Raw genomic sequence first — 20,022 nt, forward strand, 5'->3', positions numbered from 1 at the left:
TTAAATGATCTAAGTATGATTACATTGTAAAAGGAAACCTTGTACGTAACTATCTTGTTGACAAGTTTAGAATTTAGCCAAAACTAATAAATTGATTTTTAACATTGGCAGAAGGAGAAAAAATGTTTTTCATCATTTAGTAATAAAAACGGAGTCTCTCTTAGAGGATGGGTAAATTGGACTTTCTTGCAACATGAAATATATTGTATTTTGCCAAGATTCATTTGATTTAATAAATTGCCATTCTTAGTTAACCTTAAGTGCCAGCCCTGTATAGGAATAATATATTTTGCCAATAATTCTCACCACTTCAATTCATCTCAATAACGTAGTGTTATACTGGACAATCACTCAACAACACACATGCATTCACGTTATAATTTAAGTGTGAGTGGTTTGTCCATCTGTGGTGATACTGTCACGTATACTGTTTGAAATGCAAGATAATGAAAATCAAATCAGTCTGGAAATGAGTAAGTGATACGGTGCAATAACCATCCTATCGAAAGAAAGACCGTGGGTGTCTTACAGACAGAAATATTTACATTTGGCAAGCAAAATAAGTCATTGCTGGATGACACCCGACAACAATGTGGGAGGTGATTCCTCATTAGCACTTTGATAATGTACTGTTATTCCAGCGACTTGTTTCAGTCAACCACAGAGGGGGAGCTGAGAGGATGCAACAATGATCTTGTGATTTGAGCATGAGCAGCTGGAAGACAAGGTAGCAAAACCTTATCTGGGAGATTATTCTATGGCACTATCTCTGTTATTCCTTCATTGAAGGAATAACTTATTCAGGGTGTTATTGCACATTATTACACATACTTAGTATCAAGGACAATGCTGTAAAAAAATCAATCAATTCCTACCATGACATACCACTGCATTGCAAAGTATCAGTACTGCAGCCTTAATGCACCTTACAATGAAAATTCAAACAACGTGATCCCCGATAAAGGCTAAAATGCAATAATAATTTTGATAGATGAGTGTCGGGTTTGGAAAAATAAAAAAACATTACATTGAAGGCTTCAGGTCTGGTTTTTGTAGTCTCTCGCACATTGGCATCTTATCTCATAGAAAGAAGTAACATTGAAAAGCTAAACAAACGTCACAAGGCTTAAACTGTTATGTCTGCTTGAAGTAAAGATCCTTACCCTGTCCTTATCATGCCCGAGACGTCGAGGGTCCACTTCCTCATATGCGGGCACCATTCCCTCTCGCTTTGCCTGCTGGTATTCTTTTTTTAGCAGTTGGATTCGATCCATGTTGCTGCAAACACACAGGAAAGTCTTGTAACAATAGGCACAATACATGTTATTTATGAGCGTTTTTCTACTCACTTAAGGTCAGCATTCAAACATTGAAAACATTAACAAAACCTAATGACAATGAACAAATATATAAACGGATGGAAGGAACCGTGAGGTGGATGGAAAAGGAACACCTAAGAGTGCAGAAGATGCTTAAGAATGGCATTGAAAGTGAGGCGCAAAATCTTTCAAGGATACGATTGACTGCCAAAGATCAGGGGTGATATAATTCAACAAAGGGGTTCGAGCTGCAGAATTTTAAACAGATTGATAAGAAGTTTGAGCCATACTGATGTATACAGTAGCCTGTAGCAGTGCACTCAGAACAGAACCTTGAGGAACACCAGTAATGACAGTAAGTGAGCGGGATTTGAAAGATCCAAGAACTGCATGTACTTGCATGAACGGAGTGGCCAGAACGATATGATTTTAAAGCAGCGAAATAATGTGTTGTGAAGCCTGTGGACACAAAGAAAAAAAGCTCTGGCTCTTATGTTATCCGATAAAAAAAAATTAATAATAATATTGAAATAACATTTTATCAACTATTTCTGAGGTTGGCTGGACATTTTCAATGCTAAAATTAACGCTGCAGCCCTGTGATATGGTTCTCTCTCTTGCAGAAAGAGATAAATGCTTTGCACTTGCTAGGTCACACCAATAAAAATTCAATGAATGTTTAAAATGAGTCACAAAAATTTGGCATGTTGTTAATAACGCTGGAATGAATATTTAAGTAATCTGTTCCATTAGTAATGTTATAAGAATGATAGATCTACAGTATCGTCTTAAATAAGAAATGTGTCATAAAGAGCTATAAATATTTACATGGTTGATAAGAAGACGCCGTCTAATGATGCACATTCAAAATCTGTTCAAGATGAAAAAGTGTGGGGGTGCGGTGTGGATAGCAACAGGTTAGATCAATTGAAAATCATAAATGATGATACATATTAATATTGGGCCAAGCGAACTGACAAATCCCAAATCATTAAACGATTTAAACACATCAGACATCATTATTTATTTAAAATCTAATGTCTGGTGGACCAAGTTAAAAAAAAAAACAACCCAAAAAAAAAAAAAACGTTTTTTCCACAGTATAAGGCGCTTCGGCGTATAAGGCGCAAATTCTATGAATGGCCTATTTTAAAACTGTTTTCCTATATAGGGCACACTGCATTAAGAGGTGCATGGAATAGAAGCTACAATAGTGGGTGAGGTTGCATTATGCATTAACTAGATGCAGCTACACTAAAGTCAAGTCAAGTCAAGTCAAGTCAACAGTATTTATAGAGCACTTTCAAACAGCCATCGCTGCATACAAAGTGGTGTACATGGAGCAATTTAACATGCACAATAAACAGTAAGACAAATCGGTAATATAGGCGGTAGAAAGCACCAAACAGTAAAACCAAGAACAAATCTAAGTCATGCTGAGTCGAATGCCAAAGAATACAAGTGAGTTTTGAGGAGGGTTTTGAAGATGGGCAGCGAGGAGGCTTGCCGAATGTTCAGTGGGAGGTCATTCCAGAGAGAGGGACCAGCAACAGAAAAGGCTCGATCCCCTCTGAGCCTCAGTTTAGTTCTTGGTACTTCTAATAAGGTCTGGTCCACAGACCTGAGGCCTGGTGTAGGTGTGGTGTAGGTGTGTAGGGGCGGATGAGCTCAGAGAGGTAAGGTGGCGCGAGATTATTCAGAGATTTGAAAACAAATAAGAGGATCTTGAAAATAATTCTAAAATGAATGGGGAGCCAGTGAAGGGATGCCAGAGTAGGAGTTATGTGCTCCCTCTTACGAGTACCAGTCAAGAGGCGAGCAGCGGCATTCTGGACCAGCTGAAGGCGCTTAATGGAGGACTGGCTGACTCCAAAGTAAAGGGCGTTGCAGTAATCGAGCCGGGATGTGACAAAGGCATGAATTACTGTCTCAAAGTGTTCATGTGAGAGGAGAGGTTTTATTTACAACACAGCCTTATTTATATGCCGCGTTCACAACCACTGCAGTTGTAAAAAAGCGCTTGACAGAACAATTAAAAAATCACGTCCAAGAAATCGAAATATTGATCATATATAAGGCGCATCGGATTATAAGGCACACTGTCGCCTTTTGAGAACATTTGGGTGCGCCTTATAGTGCGGAAAATACGGTAGAAGGGATAATACAATCACCCTTCATGACTTTCATGTTTAGCATGAAACATATCAGATGGTGTGATAGTTTTGAATATTGCACGTATTATGAAACAAATGAGTGTGTATACGTAAATACATACATGCATCGATACATACATGTACATATATAAAATACACACACACACACACACACACATGCTATTGGACCATTTTCTTTTTTTCAAAGAAGCGAACAATGCCTTGACAAGAGGGAGTTGTAGTCTGTGTTTGTCCCTGATGCCAAGTAGTAGAAGATCATTACGCTGTGTGTCGTAAAAGAACGAACTCGACGAGAACAACGAAGGGCGATCAATGTGTTATCTGTCCCTCCCTGTATCTTGTATCTATGTGTCACTCAGCTGCACTCTCGGGCTGGTAGATGAACACACACAACATACATACATTAGTGCCCTAAACCATGTGGTAAATTGAGAATAAGTAAATGCGTCAATAATTTATCATCTATAATTTTTATACAATCCATCTCTCTATACCTCCCACCCTTAATCTTTTTATCATCTGCTTATCTCCATCGCCTCTGCCCTGGCTCCGCCTCATCCCCCTCCCTCGTCTCGGCCTTCATCATTTTTGTCTCCCTAATCTCCCTAGCTTGTGTTTTGCACTAATTATCTGACATCTTCACTAATGAAGTTTGACAACAAAAGATGACCAACGATGGCAGGTGGGTCAGAACGGAAAGGCATTGGAGAAAGGAAATACTGTACGTGTAAGAGACAACTACACACTCGTACAGTGTGATTGTGTTATGAGGTTGGTACTTCTACTCGCGCAGGTTGTGCCAAAGCTCACTTAGCTCTTCAGGCTAACAGGAAGCGACACGTGTTTTTAAAGTGCAGCTGACAGGATATGACACCGCTCCTCTTGCAGCACCATAAGCACCAAGAGCAATTACGCTTCTGTCGACTGCCATGACATCAATCGGACTGGCTGTCGTAATGCCTGCGCATGCTACACTCTGTGGAAGAAAAGGCAGGCATCCTGCCTTTCTAACGTTCTGGGTGTCTCATTCAACAGATTGAAAATTATGTAGACATGTCTTCTGCATGCGCATGAGGTGCTGCAGGTGGTAGAGTAGCTGGCATCAAACCCTCATTGTGGACTTTCCCCTTTGACTCGGCAGCAAGCTAATTTGCTCAATACCAATGCCAATGTCTGGATAAAATTTACCGCTTGTTCTCAGTAGAGTTGAGGATGGTTTTTGTGATGTGCCCTGGCACATCGACTGGCAACCAGTCCAGGGTGGGGGACTGGTGTCTAGTCTACACCAAGAAACTACATCCAAATTATTACATCACTCGCCAAAAAGCGTAATTGCCAACATCATTTTTCAACATTTTAGATAAACAATGGAAGAACAAAAAAATCTAACAAAAAAAAAGTTCCATTGTCCTGATTCAAACTTTGGACACTAACTACATCATCAGTTCATTTCCATTCTGATGTTACCTTCACAAGCTAAAAAGACCAGAGAATTAGCTCCTCAATTGATACCACTTTTTTTTCTGTTCTATTTGAATGGACCTATATTTATATTAAGTATATTTCGTTATTTCGATAAACATTTGAAATAATGTATTTTAGAGCTGTAACTGCAATACTGTGGCACAGCACTATTTTTTGCTCCTGGATATCAAAACGACCCATTTTTACATTTCCATAACATTTAATCCAATTTGGGACAAGGCTAAAGACTACAGCCAGCAAGTGCCGCGCTCTGAGAGCAATAATTCTACAAAAAGGAAGTGATCATTACAAAATACATTTTTAGAGCTGACCTTTCTGGTCTCTTCTTCCTTCCCAGCCAATTTGGCTTTGCTTGTTGCTGGCCGTACAAACTCATGTCCCAAATGTACTGCGGGGATCTCTAAAGAGTCGAATGATGCCCTCTAATTTTGCGCAGATCTCTGTTGTTAAAATCAATATCGCGCATGACATCAAATAAGACATCAGCACGTGCTCAGTCCAGAGGATCAAAGGGATGAGTTGTTTATCACCAAGTATTCTATTTTTCCATCAGCTTTTTATTTTCGATTTTTTTGCAGAACCTATTACAAAATAATAAGAAAAGAACATGAGAAAAGAAGGAAAATATTTCCAGGGAGTTGCATGTTGGGGACTCAAGGTCAAAGAATTATGACTATCAACACAAATACAATGTTTTAATCTCCACAGTGGTTCATTTCTTATGCATCAAGCCCCTATCCCGCCGATGTTAAAGCTTAAATGTGGTCGGTCTTATGTGTTTGTCCATGAGTGCGTCTGTGGCCCTTTAAAATGAATGGCGTGTCCTTCTCCAAGACCACCAAGTACCTCATCCCTGCCTGTGTGTGCTTTTACAATGTAAAAGCCCCATGTTCAATTGCAGGCAGATGCCCTTTGCATGAAATGTATTTTTCATTGCAGACTACTTGTGCAAATAGAGGGGGTAATCATAAATGAGAGGAAGAGAGTGCAACAGGGTGAAGAGAGGCCGAGAAAGGCTTCATTGAAGGAAAGCGAGCAAGGGGGAGGGAAAGGATGGCAGCCGAGTGCCTCTTGAGAGCTTTCCTTATTAGCCAGGCTGAATCATTCACTTTGAGTCCAGGAAAACACATGCAGGCCCGTTTTACAACGACTCCCCACCGCTGACTCCCCCACCTCTTCTCATTCCTCTCTTTTATTCGTCTGTACATTCTCTGCACCCAGCATCTCAATTTAGTTCAACCCCTATTTTTCCTCTACTTTGACATCTCTCTTCCCACTCTACTTTGCCCTTTTCAGACCCCAACACTCAATGATCCCAATATCTCTTCCCCAAGGTAGCCCTCCTTGGTTGCTACTGTTTCTTTATGTGGGTCAATTCCTGTCTCCTTTAAAACCACATGTTTTTTTAATTCATTTCGAAGTTCCAAACACGCACTGTCCCTCAAAGTCCCACTGACCATTTCCTCAAAATCGTTCTCACTCACTGTTCAATCTTTGCCGTCTTATTCTCAAGCCCTTATCCACTGTCAGTCTTCAGTGGCTTTTTCATGCTTTTAGAACTAAATCCCCCTTTTCTCCAGCACTTTCTCTCCCTAATTTGTTCCTTTAGCACCAAACACTCATTTTATCTCTTTATTCTCCATAACTATTTTCTGTTTCGCCCCCGCTCCCTGTTTTCTTTTCTTTTAACTTCCCTTCTCTTTATTCCTAATCCTACTTGACCTTCCGTTTGGCCTCCTTTTACTTTCGAGACACTTCAAATCCCTCTTCTTTCTCATGCTCTGCATGGTCCTTGAACCTCCTTACCGCTCACATTTTTCAACAAAAAATCGAGTTCGATGTTCTCATGCATTCTAATATGCAATAAAGCCAATGAATCCCACTGGGTTGTGATTAGCAAGAGTTAGTAATTTCTTACTATGATATTTTTAACTGGAAACAAATCACATTCTTTTTCTTCTACCTCACTGAGGAAACATTCCCTCAGCATGCCAGCCCCACTTTTTACCTAAATTTCAAGGCATCCATTCATTTTCCAATAGTTACCCCAACTGTGTAAATTCTAAGACTACAGGCCTCTTTATACTCCCGCGTACGCGCAGGCGGCAACGGCCACCCCTGCATCAAATTGTTGCTGTGCATAGAATGCAATGCACATTCTTTCTTGTGATTGGTCCGTATCGTCAGACGCTGCCGATGACGTAACCAGCTTTCCCCGGCTCTCTTTAAGGGTAATTTATTTGCCATCATGGAAGAGAGGATGTGTACCATGCAGCTCGCTGCTGTTGCTGTGAAGGATTGGTAGCTTGGTGGTTTTACCTGTGTGTGTGTGTGTGTGTGTGTGTGTGTGTGTGTGTGTGTGTGTGTGTATGTCTATACATGCAGAGGAAACTCTGCCGTGTAGTGTCTGAGCCAGCCTCAGCCGTAGCGACACCCTCCGACTTGGAGTGAAAGTGCAACATATTTTCGAAACAATGCAAGTGGGTTGCGCGCGAGTACTAAGGCAAACCGCACGCAACATTGACAGTGACATCTGCGCGGTCACTACACGCATGAGTATAAAGATGGAACATGTAGGGTTAACCAAGGCCAATTTTATCTGCCTTATTTTCAATCAGAAAGTCAAGTCTTAAATGAGCATTCAATGTTTATGTTAATGGAGGTCAAGCTACAAGTTGGCAGTTTTACTTTCATATAGTGAGAGGCCAAACTCAAAAATTGCTAGACCCACAGATGGTTTTTATTTCATTTTTATTGCGTCTTATAGTTCTTGAGAATAATTTGCTATTGATCTTTCTTGCTGATGTGCAATAATAACTGTCTCTCAAGCTGACTCTACTCCGTCGTCTCCAGAGTGATTGCATTCTAATTGGTTAAGGGCCAGAGGTGGTTGTTGTTATGGTAACCTGAGTGCACTTGGGATGGTTTGGTGGTGGTGGTGGTAGTTGGGTGGAGGTAGGAGGGGCAGCCACTCAAGACTGTCGGGAGCACTAAACCAAGGCTTTGCAGTCACTTCAGAAAATTGGTGGTGTCTGACATGGCTTCACCTGACAGTGTACGTGCACTAGACAAAGGTGTGTATGTGGGCTGAAGGAGGGAAAAAAAAGTCGCACCCTCCAATTTCTTAAGAGCAATTGCTTGTTGAATTCACTCAGATTCTAGCCCCCTTCTTACGCCCCTTTTGCCTGCTGCAGTCTCAAATCAAGTGAATTTTAAGGTGTTTATTTTTCGACAATATATTTGTAATTGTGTTTTGAATAGGTTTACCAAATGAGCAAGCATTAACTTCTGTGCCCTTTGCAAAAATAAATTTTGGAGCAGTTGGGAGAAAACAAAAAGACATATTACTGTAGTTTGTTTTCAATAACTGCCCTCGAAAAGCACTGGGACAATATAAAGTCTCTAAGTGCTAGACACTTCTGCAACCACACTATCTCATCAAAAGCTTATTTTTAACTTCCGCTTCATCTTTTTTCAACTGAATTGTACATGGTGTAAAAAAAAAAATTGAAATGGTTTATTTGATCTCATTTTTTAATAGCATATCGCAAACACCTGGCATTTGAACAGGTGTGTGTAGACTTCTTACATCCTCATTATAAGCAATTTCTGCTGTTGCTACAGAGTCTTATTTTGAGTTTTCAGTAAACCCCCCCAGATGCTGACAAGCAGGTGCCTGACTGGAGTGTGCTGGTGGGGGATGACATTTCCATGACTTCAAAAACAGGGCTTGTCATTGAGGAAAGCAATTTCAATGCACAGAGCAGAGAACAATATTGAGATGAGATTGGACATCTAATGGCAATCCTATATCTCCATAGTCAGGGACCAAACTCCATCCTTCAAGATGACAATGTTCACCCCCACAGAGCTGCGTTCATCTGAGACTCCCTTCAGGTTAAGGGCGCACAAAGAATCGAGGGCCGTGTCAACAGTCCTCAACCCCAACCTCACACTAATAGCAGCCAAGTGATCAGATGACCATTTGTGATTGCTTGTCAGTGAAATTCAAATTTGTAAAGGGCTGTAATGCCGAACAGATCCCTGTACATGGAAGAGTGCCATCACTTAGGATTTGATGGTTACCACAGTTTTTGAGTAGAAGATAAACATTAGGGGGTGAATTTTGTCTTGGCAAATAGATTAAGAGGTCGAGAGATGCCAGCATGTTGGAAGTCGGACAAGTTTAAGTACCTGACACTCGGACAGATAAATAAATGTGTGGTGCAAACAGTAAGTATGTGACGTGACAGTAGAAAGTGTGCTCATTATCATGAGGGAAAAAATGACACCGTTCATTAAGTGAAAAGTCACAGGGCAGAATATTCTGCGGGCCTTGACAGATAACTGAAAATGGACCGTCAATATGAGGAACTGCTTTGAAAATGCCTCGCAGTGAATGAGTTGACAGTTTTATCCGAATTATTTCTTTCATTCTTTCACCTTTTGTACCATTTTAATTGAACTCGATTTCATTTACCTTTCTGTGCATTTTGTATAGGTGTGCAGGTGTGAAGCCAATAATGAAACTCAGATGTGAACCAAATGAACCAGTCAGAAATCATCTCAATGATGTGATGTCAAGCAAAAACCCCAAATAGGTTGATTTTTTTTTTACAGCCTGTAAAACAAACTCATCTGAGTCCTTACCTGTCGCTGGAAGTTGCAGAGACAAGAGCCGAGGCAGTCCCAGTTCCTTTGGGTTTGTTGACTTTTGCATAAAGCCTATCAAATTCGTCTTCAGGTATTGCCCCTGGGTCATAACTTCGATTGGCTTGCCCAGAAATGGTTGATGGGCCCTGGGGAGAAGGGGTCCTGAGATGACCATGCTGGAGTGTATTGTGTGGCGAGGACTGAAGCAGTGGTTGTGGTGGTGAAACCATATTACGGTCCTTAAAAGACTGTATTTGGGCATAATTGGGATCTGTGTCATCATCCTCGATATGTTCATATATGGGTCCGCCACCTGCAACTTGTTGGTATTTGAAGCGGTGCTCGTGCAGCTCAGAATGTCCTGCCTCATTTCTGACAAATGGGAAGAACAGCTTTTGTCAAGACATTCGGAATATTGGAAACAACAGAATAATGAACAAAACGGAAAAAAATTGGAAGCATAACAGTCCACATTGTATTTTAGCATGTTTGAAAAACTGTGATTATGGGCCAGCCAACTATGTAAAAATTAGGACAATTATGATTCGGACTTCTATTGGCCGAGGCTCACATGTGACAAGCATGGAGTAGTAAGGAAACAAAAATCAATGTTAGATTAGTGATGGTGAATTAAAGTGTTTACAGAAGAAGCCTTGAGGGTTTTTTTTTCTTTTTTGGTTCTTGCATCCAACAGTAAATAATGATGAGAAAAATAAAGTATTCCCACCTCTCACGCTCTTCTTTCATCCTTTCAAAGTCCAGGTCAGTCAGAATGTCTGACTTCTGACGCGGCAAAGCTGCCTTGGCCTCCTTCTTGTCCTCTTTTTTCTTTCCAAATCTGAGCAGGTCACATAAATGGAAGAAAAAAAATAGGGAGGAGGAAAATAAAAAGTGTATTACCAAGGGGATCTGGGCATAAAGTCGTGTGGCAGTTTAAACGTAAGAAAGGTTGTCGCCAGCAGACCATCTATGAAGTGCCGTGGGTTATACAAGTTTGGTAAACTTTTAAAAACGAAAAAAAAAGATATAGCCTGAAAACTGCATGACATTGACAGAGATGTATTATTTCAAGGAGACATACTTAAACTACATTATATTTGGTTTTACAATATTCCTTAACTATATTTATAATGTCATATGTACAGTGCCTGTGGTTAGAAGGCCAAGTGTGGAGAGTCCCTGTCAACAAAATGCTTGGGTGCAGTCATAGAAAGGGGCTATCGACTCGGCGCCAAAACGAAATTCTAACCTTTTATGTGTACTTTATTTGTCTCTGAAAGGCATCCCCACAGTGTGAATGCAGTGACATGCACTGTATGAGTTAACACCACTAAGACCATTGTTCACAGGAAATGTAACAGAACAGCATCAGCAAAGACTGAATGGCAGCCAGTTGGATGACGCCAAAAGCTCCTGCTCTGCCATTAGTGGGAACAGAAGGATGACTTGTGAATATTCATGACCTCGCACTACATTCTTTACCACCACTCATTTGCATGTGAGGATGAGTTAATCAGAATTATGTACACATGTTATTAAGGCTACCATCTGTGTAAGAGAAGGTTGGTTGTGGGGATAAAATCATTTGCTGGGTGTGACTTGTGACCAGAGGACAAAAAAAAAAAGCATTTGCTGTGGGAGCTATTGATTTATTTTCATGGTTGATGTGTTCATAAGCAATAAAGTGCCAGTATGTACATAGTATGGGTTTTCAAATGTACTAAAAAGGATTAGTCCATCACTCTGTTCCGAAACAGCGCCCTCCGAGGGGTTTCTATAATTGAACCGCATTACAGAGTGTTCAAATTGTTATAATTCCAAATGTCTTGAGGAATTTACTGTAAAGGGCATCAGAGCATTTCGCCGCAAAGACCGCCTGGCTCTAATTTCTGTTTTATTTTAGATTTACTTTCTTTGCCAAAGGGAGGAACATTTTCTTAATTTACATGATCGTGCATTAAGGTATATTTGCGTCTGATGGTGCGGTTGCTGGAAATGGAGTGCAAACCCGTTGTTAAACCCTTCCGTCTCTTGGAGCACAGATGGGGATTACTAACGAGTAAGTCGGGGAATTTGTAAAACCTTGATTTATTTTTGTTGACCTAGCAGACATGGGATCTCAGTTTACTGAAGGTTAGAAACGTAAGCAGAGAGTATTGATGAACAACCTAAAACCCATTCCTACTCAGAAACAGCGTTGTAATCTAGACCTTACACCAAGCTACTTCATGAGAGCAGTGGTGTTGCATTCATTTACATTACACACTGTAATGTAGAATTTTAAGGCTCAAGAAAAATGTCCTTACTTTGTCTCAATTCAGAACAATTTGGAAGAGAAAAGGCTGATCTTGTTTCTCCACACACAGAGTGTAAAGTCGAAGCAGTGATTATCGTGTCAGCTGTACATATATGGCATTTTCAGCTGCAGCTATTGAATATTTTTAGGATCAATGACTTGAACTACTTTATCCCATAAATTCATCAAGCTATCGGATAGAATTAAGTTTGTATTAGTAAACAGAAATACCGATACAAAATTAGGCACGTGGCACGGAGGCCTTTTCTTTCCTTTGGTCAGCCAATCTGTGTGTCGAGGCCCTAGGCATAAGTTTTTACCGGTGCAGCTAGTGCATGAATAAGTTTATTACATGTGTAGTTTTTTTACGTTTAATAAATAAACAGAAAGTACACCAGTGGCTTGACCATTTGTGAGGTCAGACATTTAAATATCAGTTGAACTTCTTAAAAGCCAATATGGAGAGGTAGACATATGAGGAGGAAAAATTAAGCACACATCTGTTGACTTTCAAAATGAATTACTTTTATTGTGATGTTTTTCTGTGCCCCCTCCCTCTGCCATCATAGCATGCAGATCCTTGAGGAAATCGCTGACTGACATTGTGCAACCGTGACAAACAAATGAATGCAGCTCGCAAACACACACACACGAATGCACGCACACACAATCACAGCTGATTGGCAGGCGTGACACCAGTCGGTGACACGCCAATGACTTCCTGTCACATTGTTTGATTGGCAGCTAGGGTGTCCATCCACCCATTTTTAGCATGTTCTCTCTAATTATAAAACAAAAGCAAAGTCTGGTCAGAAGACAGCGTAGTTTTTGCATAATAAATTGAGAGGCAGCTCCTACACAAAACAAAAGCTTACTTGTTTTAGAAATTTGATAACTCTTACTGCTTGTGGTTGTAAGGTTTTCTTTAAACAAAGATACAAAATTGTCCTCTCACTTATTTTGCATTAGGAAACCTTTGAAATCGTGTTGTTGTGGACCATTTGGATTGAGGTGCTTGTTCCTGATGAATCAAATGTCATACAAGCAACGAGATGGTGAATATTTTCTATGGCCAATCTCATTTGCAAGAAAGTAAATAAGTTGTACTGTATGTAGCTCTCCTCAACCCCACAATGGCGGTAGCCAGCCTTAATGGGCCCCGCTGTTGAGAGTGGATAATAGTCTCATCGATGGAACATTTTAAGTCTACCAGAGGTGTCACATTTAGGCCAGCTGGCGAGAGAAGAGCGTGAGGAAGGAGAGAAAGAAGGAAGGGCACGCACAGCTGCAGAACATTAGCAGGGTACGCACACCGCATACGCGCACCAATGATTCACGCCGACCGTGAGCCAACGATGTGACGACCATCTGACTCTGTAACCAATCACAAAGTGAATATTCATGAACTCTGGCCTGCATATTCTTTCACATTTATTTTTACCAGTCTTAGTTTGCATGTGTCTTTTTGTAAAATGTACTCATACACATTCTCTCTCGTGCACACACGCATACACAGGCGCAGACACCGACACACAGACACGCACGCACGTGCGCACACCTATACACACACACACACACACACACACACACACACACACACACACACACACACACACACACACACACACACACACACACAAGTGACTAGCATATCTGATTGGCAGATGGCAGCAGTCTAGTTGACAGAGCCAGCTGTCCACTTTCATTTTAATGAGTTAATGTGAATTAAAATGGATCTGCATTGAAGTCTTTCTGTTAATGTGGGCTTTATTTGAGCAATACTTTGAGAAGTCCATCAAGAAAGAAAAAAAAATGCACTCTATTTCCTTTCTTTTCAGATGGCACACGAACAAATGAAACTGTGATTGCGGGTAAAAGCAAAAAGTGTGATTACTAAACATGATTAATATAATCACACCAAAAACCAGACACATTAGGAATACGTCTGACTATACCACTACCTTCAGTGCATTATGTTACACATTTACCCCAGAGCGAATGTGGCAGGTCTCGGCCGAGATGGAACTCTGAGCGGCGTCAATTTGCCCTCTTAGTCTCTAACCATTACATGCTATCAAATGCAGATAGAGAGCTGAGGCTTGAGGGAAAAGAAAGTCAGGAACATTTTGAATGATTCCAAGATTACTGTGCTACAGGGCTGAGCTACAGCAAGAGGCACAAAAAAAAAGGCCACCATTAAAATGAGATTAAATATAAAGGTCTCAAAATACTGTACTATTCGGGGGGATGCACGGTTCACGACAGAATTCCGTTCCGTGCCAGTGAATCATTTATGATCTTTTTCAGACCTAAAACCTGCACATCTCAATAAAAAAATAAGAGATAATAGACGCACATCTGTTCACACAATTACAAATAGGGACATGACTGTGGTCAGAACAAACCAATCATGTTAATGGGAATCAGCACACACATGCCACCATTTCGAGCGCCTATGATTAACCCCAAATAAAGTTCAAATGCTCGAGTTGGCTTTCTAGTAGTCAAGTCAATTCAGTTTTATTGTCAAATATGCTCTATGTGCAACATACAGCACAGATGAAATTACTTTCCTCTCTCAACTACAGTGTAAACATGTAGTGCATTGAAACACACACAGGTGTTGGAATGTCATTGTTCCTACGTAAGAAACGTTCACTCTCAATGCATGAACAAATATGATGAAAAATATGTCATTGTGTCTCTGCATATTTATCCATGGAGTTCATTTTTCAGAGTCCATTCTGTGATTCATATAACTGATTTTGTATATTTAACCGGAACGATTCAATTTTCACCTTAGTGAATATGTGTTTCCCTTCATCACCACTGGCTTCAACTTTGAATTAAAAAAAAGAAAAACAACAACAAAAAAAAACATACAAGCTTACTTGCCCAATTTAGTTTGTGTTGTTCCAACATAGCAGTATAGTAAGGATATATTTCGATATAAATAGCAACTGTGAGGCCCAATGTGGCTCTGCCAGATGTTTTTTTTAAATTGTTTTTTGTTTTTTTAAAAGACTCATTGTATTTCACCGAGACAGTTTTCTAAGCAAAGGTGATTTAGAGATCGAATTACAGCACATGCTTTTCTACAGATGTGTATCAATGTAAAATCCCAGGTCATGTGAAATCCCAGTTCAATAACATTCATGCTTCAAGAAAAAACGACCTGGTATCAGGGTATAGAGTCCACATTGTAAATAGAAACAGTAGGCCTATTCAGACTCTATATGTGCCTACTGTACTCTGCCTCTCACACTGAAAGATTCGGATAGTGTGAGTTAATCACACCGAATAGCTCTAACAAATAATTTTAAGCACCTCTTAAAGAAATTGGGGCACCGCTCTTAGAATGGTCTTTGTGTGCTCGTGAACACGTGATAACGCTTCACAGGGGTAAGTGCTTGGTGTGTTGATGTGTGCAATATGAGTGGATGGGGTGATCACATACTGTGCTTGTTTATTTACATTGACTGAAAAAAAGAGGTTACACATCCTGAATTCCAAATCATCTTAGCTGACATTATTCTGTACTGAATGGGGCACGTTAAATAGGCGCACCTGGCGAGCGCAAGATATATAGTGTTAAAACTGTATATGGTGCTGGAATCTGAAACATTGAGGGAAAACAAAAACATACATGTAAGGCTTGCATCTAATTCCCGCTCATGTGTCATGTGCCAATATGGTTGCAGTCCAATTGGCAAACGTTGTCCATGCATCCATTTTCTCAAGCGGTTTGCTTCATCAGAGTCACGGTGACCATAGCCTATCCCATCTTACTCTGGACAGAGCACCAGCCAATCGCAGGGCACATCTTGTAAAATAACCATTCAAAGTCACATTCACACCTACAGTATGTATAATTTAGAATCTACAATGAAGCTTAAACGCATGCTTTTGGAATGTTGACAGAGTGCCAAGTAGTAGAGAACATGGACCACCACACAGGAATGCCGAAAAACAGATTCAAACGCAAAAATATCATACCTGTGAGGCAGATGTGCTAACCATGGGTGTCAAACTCTGGTATTGGAGTGCCGCTGTCATGCATGTTTTCCATCTCTCATCCGCAAGCTCTGCAGAAGCCTGATATCGATCATGTTCATTTGAATCAGTTGTGTTCCAAAAGGAAGGGGGAGATAGAAAACATGCAGGATGGTGGCCTTCCAGGATTGGAATTTGACACCTTTGTGCCAACCATTTGCCTAACGTGGTGCCCTGGGCTGACATTGTCCGAAACCAAAACTACTTTTTCAAAGCGGTAGTCCGAAAAAGCCAGCACTCCATGCTGCACATTCCAAAGTGCAACCAGAAATAAATTGCTCAGAGTTGTCCGGATTGATTTACAAAAATGAACTTGTTTGCTCTGACCGACCTTGATGTCAAACTGTTTTGTGGCCCAACTAAACTAAATAACGGAAGCTCATAGAAGGCAAAAGAAATAAAATGTTGATCGGGCTCTGGCGGTAGTAGAGCAAGTTCAAGTGGATTAATCAATTTATTGTGATTCTGGCAGTTCTTGCAATCAATTGCTTGTTGTGCCTGACACATGTGACAATCACTCAACATGCAGACGTGTTGTCATTTTTTTTTTCATCAGTTTAAGTGCCAAGCTGTTATTTTAAACCCACTGACATACGTAAGAAACGTTCACTCTCAATGCATGAACAAATATTATGAAAAAGATGTGGAAAAAAAATCTCACCGCAACAGGCCAAAGCCTATTTTCTTAGACTTCTTTTCAGTCTCCTCAGATTCCTCTGCTTTTTTCTTCTCTTTTTCTTTTCCTTTGCCTCTGTTCTTATCCTTCTTCTTGGTTTTGACTTTCTTTTTCTTGTCCGCTTTAGTTTTCTCCTCCACTGGATCCCCTAGCCCTTGGCGCGAAGAGCTACTTGCTGGCGTTTCCCGTCCAGAACTTTGCTCTGATGCATCTAGAACAGAAGATATTAAAATCACAATGAGAACTGGACAGTGTGGAATCGGAGAACTAAAAGGCACTGGTGTGTTTCTAACGATCAAATAACAAATTTGCAGCAGTTAAAAACCCTTGAAAATCAATTTTACTTTGTTGACCCAAAACACTGTGGCTGTTGGCTAATGTTGAAGTAACAGCAGATATTTGGAAGGGCAGCGTGGTTTTTAAGTGTATATCACATCTGCCTCACAGTTTTTATGTTTGGGGCTCGAATGAGAGCTCCGGCATTCCTGTGTGACGTTTGTATATTCTTTCCGTGCTTGTGAGGGATTTCTTAGCATACTCCTGCTTCCTTCATTTCGAAAAACATGCATGTTAGGGGTCATTGAAGACTGTCCAATGTCCACAGGTGTGAATGTATGCTGCTTCTCAACCCAAATCAGCTGGGCAAGGCTACTACTTAACCACAACCCTGATGAGGACAAGTGTTACAGAAAATGAACAAAAATCTCAGCACTATGCTTTATTACCCAACAGAGATATGGAAAAACAAGAGGAAAACAAGTGTTCTTAAAAGAAAAAATATATATTTAGCCACACTTGAGAACACAATTGATGCATCTCTTCAAGTATATTCAAGTATATTGTCTTAGTTTGCTGTTGATCCACTCCCGAAAACAAATTCCAGCATGCTTACACTTGGCAGCATGAATAAAATCAGTATCCATGTCCAATCATCTGTCATTAGTACAATATTTACCATACCTAAGCAAATATTTTTTTTCTGAAATTCTGAAGCGCATCATTGTGAGGGCACTTTCAAGGTCTGTTCTCTGTCAATTAACAGCGGCTTCCAAAAGTTTTGAACAATTAGAAGCACGGTGACAGACAGGGCCAGTGCGTGTGTGCAGTGTTGACATGCCCTATTAGGCCCATCCTGTGTGTAGTGTAGTGATCTGAAACAGGCCATCTCATTACTCTGGTGGTGACTGATAAGAGTTTGCTGCTAATAACACCACTGGGAATTGAGCCACACCTCACAGTGAAACAAACCAAGCAGATAGTGTTTACCTCCTGAATAAATATTTGAAGCTAAAGCCCGACTAAATATTGAAGCATATGCTGAAGGGCAATCTGCTGCATTGCTTCATACTGTTTGTGTTGACAGTGTTGTGGTATTCTGGTAAAAATCCTTTTTCTAGGTCGACAAAAAAGTGAAGGGGGCATACGCGGCAAATGGATGAAAAATAGTAAGTATACAATGATCACTAGGTCAAAGAGGCGGAAAAAAAAAAGGAGCAGTGAGGACATGCAGGATAAAATCTGCAAACTATTAAACGCGGGTAAACTATAATGGCTATGTCCAAATCCTCAAATAATTAATAGTCATATAATAAATAATTTCTATTGCAATGATAGGGACAAAGTCAAAAAGCTGCAGTGAGCTGTGGAAAAATGTTGTCCAGAGACACCATTGTTGTGTTTGGTAAAAATGTCGATAGTTCACATGTTCTCCCGGGCCTGCGTGGGTTTTCTCGGGGTACTCCGATTTCCTCCCACATTCCATAAACATGCATGGCAGGCTGATTGAAAACTCTAAATTATCCCTAGGGGGCAGTGTGAGCCTGAATGGTTGTTTGTCTCTGTGTGGCCTGCAATTGGCTGGCAACCGGTTCAGGGTGTCCCCCGCCTACTGCCCAAAGACAGCTGGGATAGGCTCCGGCACCCCCCGCGACTCTCGTGAGGATAAAGTGGATCGGAAAATGGATTGATGGATGGATGATACTTCATGTTGATTCACACTGCTATGAGCAGTTTGTATGTATGCTAAAAATGTCAGCAGTAGCACCATTGACTGCATCTATCCAACCAGCGGTTCCCTCACCTCACCGCTATGAGAGAAACATGCTAAGCACAAGAATACTAGCTGCGACGGCAGTGTAACTAGTTGCCAAAGTTCTGAAGCCGTCAACATTGTAAAGAATTTTACACACATTGATTAGTTTGTTTCAAACATACTGCGGTTTCCGCCAAATTAAACTTACTGTCATCGTCATCAGGTGGCCCGTCATAGGACTTGTCGATCGCTGCCCTGAAGCTCTCGTTGCAACCTCTTCCTCTGCCCATATTTGGACGAGGGCGATGGAAAGGTAGGAGTTCAATCTTTCTATTAACTTCAGACATAGCAGTTTGCAAACTCTCCAATGAACAGGACTTTTTCAAGCCCAGAGTCGGACCAAGTCCAGCAGGGGTTTGTGGAGCTAAAAGAGAGGAGTCAAACAAAAAGACAGTTACGAAGGTGTGTGCTTGTGCTTCAGTTGTTAAAATGCTGCAATTTTAGAGAGAGACAAAAAAAAAACTGATTGTCAAATACGAAACACTCAGTGCAATTGTGTCTGGTGGAGATTAGGATGGGGACAAAAATACAGAATAGGCTGGCCAGGAGTCAAAGACTACGGCATGGATGGCCTTTTTAGAGCAACTGTGCCATGGAACCAAAACTGTGATCAAGTTTACTGTGGCATTGTTGAGTTTGTGATGGATGTGTTTTCTCGAGCCAAAGGGTTTCGCTATCCATCATTGCTGCATTGAGAGATATTACTGAGGGAGGAAGGGGAGCAGCAGAAGGAATGACAAACGGAACTGTAGTCGATTGCAAAGAAATATCCAAAGCCAAGGAGATTGTAGGTGTAGGTTGGACCATTTGGCAGATACAAAGGTGATGTGAAGCGTGTAACAGACTGGATTGCAAAGTTTTAACACGATCAGATGTTTAAAAAAAAAAAAACAGTTGCAATCAGGGGTGTTATTTTTTTTTTAGTGACTGGGTGGGAGGGAGTGTGGATATTCACCGAATAACATATTTCTATAATTAAATGGTTCATAGTGAGACTCTTGTAGCAAGCAAGAGATTTTCTGTGCTTTGCACCTTACATTGGACAAAACTGATGGGAGGAATAACATCAAGGAGGGAGTAAATCAAGTTTATTCTCGAGAACATGGTGACAGAGAGGAAGGTGGGGAAAATGGAAAGTGGTGAGGAAGACTCGGCCTGCTGCCAGCTCAAAATACATTTGTACAGGTTAACATTATGCACGCACACACACGCGCGCGCAGACACACAGGCACACAAACGCAGTTGATGGCTGCAGATTGTCGATACGATGTCAC

General features: G+C 40.8%; 1 protein-coding gene across 5 annotated transcripts in view; it reads right to left on the minus strand.

Moving 5' to 3' along the window:
- Positions 1-20,022, minus strand: part of LOC147198052 (partitioning defective 3 homolog B-like) — a 124,257-nt gene that overhangs the window by 42,523 nt on the left and 61,712 nt on the right. For all 5 annotated transcript variants that reach the window (XM_086124012.1, XM_086124009.1, XM_086124013.1 and 2 more), the window contains 5 exons: positions 18,897-19,112; positions 16,642-16,867; positions 10,359-10,469; positions 9,629-10,003; positions 1,164-1,278 (listed from right to left, as the gene is read on the minus strand). In XM_086124012.1, the coding sequence (XP_085980138.1) occupies positions 1,164-1,278; positions 9,629-10,003; positions 10,359-10,469; positions 16,642-16,867; positions 18,897-19,112 (1,043 nt within the window). The remainder of the gene's footprint in view (positions 1-1,163; positions 1,279-9,628; positions 10,004-10,358; positions 10,470-16,641; positions 16,868-18,896; positions 19,113-20,022) is intronic.

The sequence above is a fragment of the Hippocampus guttulatus genome, chromosome 11 (genome assembly GCF_054856545.1).
Source record: "Hippocampus guttulatus isolate MCC_2025c chromosome 11, RoL_Hgut_1.0, whole genome shotgun sequence".
NCBI classification, from domain to species: Eukaryota; Metazoa; Chordata; class Actinopteri; order Syngnathiformes; family Syngnathidae; genus Hippocampus; species Hippocampus guttulatus.